The sequence below is a fragment of the Panthera uncia genome, chromosome E1 (genome assembly GCF_023721935.1).
Source record: "Panthera uncia isolate 11264 chromosome E1, Puncia_PCG_1.0, whole genome shotgun sequence".
Taxonomy (NCBI): Eukaryota; Metazoa; Chordata; class Mammalia; order Carnivora; family Felidae; genus Panthera; species Panthera uncia.
Window position 1 is genome coordinate 4,967,649 of NC_064814.1, and position 2,635 is coordinate 4,970,283.

A 2,635-nucleotide genomic window follows, 5' to 3' on the forward strand; every position below is an offset into this window, starting at 1 on the left:
CAGCTTTTGACCCGAGGGGCTCTAGCAGAGTGAAAGCTGGAACTTTATTTTGGGGTGCGGGGCCAGCCACGCTCAGGGGCGGGGCCTCGGCCTAAAGGGATGGCGGAAAACTTGTGGGGGAATTGGTTGGGCCAGAAACCAGGTTTGGGGTCCCAGGGGGTCCCTTGAGAGGGCCGGGTTAAATGCCTGGAGCCCAGGGGCGGTGAGGGTCTGGCTGGCCCTGGCAGAGACGGTGGGGGGAAGGCGCAGCCCTCGTCCGTTCACTGGGCCCCACCCACAGCCCTGACCCCACATCAAGGAGCCACGTGGGAAGTGATGAGAGGACCCAGGGGGTCCGAGGCCAGGGGTGGGGGGCCCAGGGGCTGAGCTAGGAGGTAGCCTCTGCTCTTTCCTCATCCCAGCTACCCCTCATTCCGGGGCAGAGGATGAGAAAGGGGCTCCGTGAGGCTGGGGAGGGTAAGGGCTTTCGGAGCACCAGGCCCAACCCACGGGGACAACGATGCTGCCTGCCCAGAGGGCCCCCCATTGATTCCCGAGAATGAAGGAGTGGCTGAGGTGGGTCGCAGGACACCTCCTGCTGTCCCCGGTTATCAACCACTCCCCACCTCTGGCACAATTTGGAATGTGGGGGGGGGGGGGGGGGAGGGGTGGTCCAGAGAGCCTCACAAGGATAGGCTGGGAAGTGTATCATCCAAGCTTGCTGGGCAGCTGGGTTGGGGAGAGAACGGGAAATTGGGGCCGGGTAGGAGCCCCCAGGTGGGGGGGGGGGGTGCAGGGAGCAGTGACTTCAGGAGCCGCTGTTCCTACGCCGGGAGGCATGGTCCCACATGGAGCGCTGCAGCTCCTTGAAGGTGAGCGAGCCCAGGGTGATGGCGCATGGGCCCACGAGGCGGAAGCCGAATGTCTGGTAGAAGGGCACCAGCGCATCCTCACACATGAGCACGGCCCGGCGCACTGCTGGCTGCCTCCCCAGGTGGTGCAGGAACCGCCACATCAGGATGGAGCCCTTGCCTTGTCCCCGGAAAGTGTGGTGCACGGCCAGGGCGCGTAGGTGGGCGGTGTGGCCCCCGGGCCGGTGCAGCGTCATCGACTCCTGGGAACGGGCAAGGGATGTGAGTCCAGGGCATCTCCGTCGATACCTGCCTCCCCAGCTAGCCCCGCTGGCCGAGCAAGCGTCTCTCGAGTGCCTCCAATCGGGGCTCCATTCCTACCCAAGGAGGGCCCCAAACTGGGAGCTGTACCCTCCAAAGAGGTGGGTCCTTTTGACCCGGGAGAGGCCCAGAGGAGGAAATCACAGCCCAGGGGCGCCTGCCCTCACCTGAGTGAGTCTCTCCTGGTCCCAAAGCGAGCCGATGATGAAAGCCACAAGGCGGCCCTCCTGGAACCAGCCCATGGACAGCTCTGGACACAGGGTCAGGAAGTGCTTGATCTCCTCCAGATACAAGGGGCAGATGCCCAGGACAGAGATGAAGGCTGCAAGGGGAGGTATGGCGTGTGACTCAGCGGTCACCGTGCCACATGCCACTGGCCACCGAGCATCTGCTCAGAAGCCCAGGTGTGCTTTCCCACTCCCCACCCCTCCCCCATAGGAAAGCGGGATTCGGGGCCCTTCCCATCCCCACGCGCGCACACACACACACACACACACACACACACTCGATCTGATACTCTGGGGGCCCAGCCACCAAGGACAGGGGCTCCTCCCCATGGACAGACGCATCAGCGTCCAGACCCTGTGCGGGGCCCACTCACCTTCACGCTCAATCTCAAACACGCTGGCAGCATCCTCCGGGGTGAGGCAGCGGAACTCGTTGGCGGGAAGCGTATGACGCCGCTGGCGGCCTGGGGCCTTTGGGGTCTCCGGCTGCAGCTGCGAGGCCTCGGGCTCCAGCGGGTACGTGCTCTGTGTGGACATCCTGGATGCTGGTGCCTCCCCGGGTGCCCCAGCTTCAGAAGTGGCCTTCGTGGCCGGAAAGGGTCCTGCGGCACCTATCCGGGAGGAGCGAGGGTCAGGGGTACGGTCCTCCTCTCCGATGGGGGCGGGCCAGGGTGACGGCGCGTCTTGCCTCTTGTGGCCGGACCTGGGGTCAGGTGAGTCCCAAAGCAGACCCTGGGGGCCGTAAACATTGGTGCCCTCTCCCCCCCTTTCCGTCTCAGACAGAAGTACCCGCGGAACAGCCCTTCCACACCTCCAGATCTGGCCTCACTGCCCGCCAGGGACACCCAGGTCTCAGGAGGCGGTGGGAAGGGTGGGCAGGGCTCTGTGGAGCCTGGGGAGGGGCGGCCACCGACCACTTCTGACACAGTTGGTCTTATCTGCCCAGAAGGAGACTTTCTGGTCCTTTGGGTGAAAAGATACCGTGGCTCCAGCTTTCTAGGCGGGTTCGGCCCTTGGCCCTGGAGCAAAAGGCCCTTAACCAAAGCGGGTTCTCAGGGAACCTTCACATTTACTCAGATGGCCTCAGACTGGACCGTGCACGCATGCGGAAGGCATCAGGAGTGCAGGGGTAGTCTGAGGGAGAAGGGAGCCGGCCTGGGGAGCAGCGAGACCCCTCCCGCCCTGCCCCTGGCTCAGCCGCTGTGCCCCTGTGGCACCGTGTCTCTCCCAAAATACCCTGGGGATTCTTAGAGGAGG

The 2,635-nt window shown here is 64.5% G+C and overlaps 1 protein-coding gene across 1 annotated transcript; it reads right to left on the reverse strand.

Moving 5' to 3' along the window:
- Nucleotides 1-765: 765 nt before the first annotated feature.
- On the reverse strand, nucleotides 766-1,927 carry AANAT (aralkylamine N-acetyltransferase). The gene is made up of 3 exons (XM_049635650.1): nucleotides 1,753-1,927; nucleotides 1,319-1,473; nucleotides 766-1,093 (listed from the first exon to the last, which is right to left on the reverse strand). Exons 1-3 carry the CDS (start codon nucleotides 1,913-1,915, stop codon nucleotides 788-790), a joined length of 624 nt encoding a protein of 207 aa, XP_049491607.1. The 5' UTR covers nucleotides 1,916-1,927; the 3' UTR covers nucleotides 766-787.
- Nucleotides 1,928-2,635: the final 708 nt, after the last annotated feature.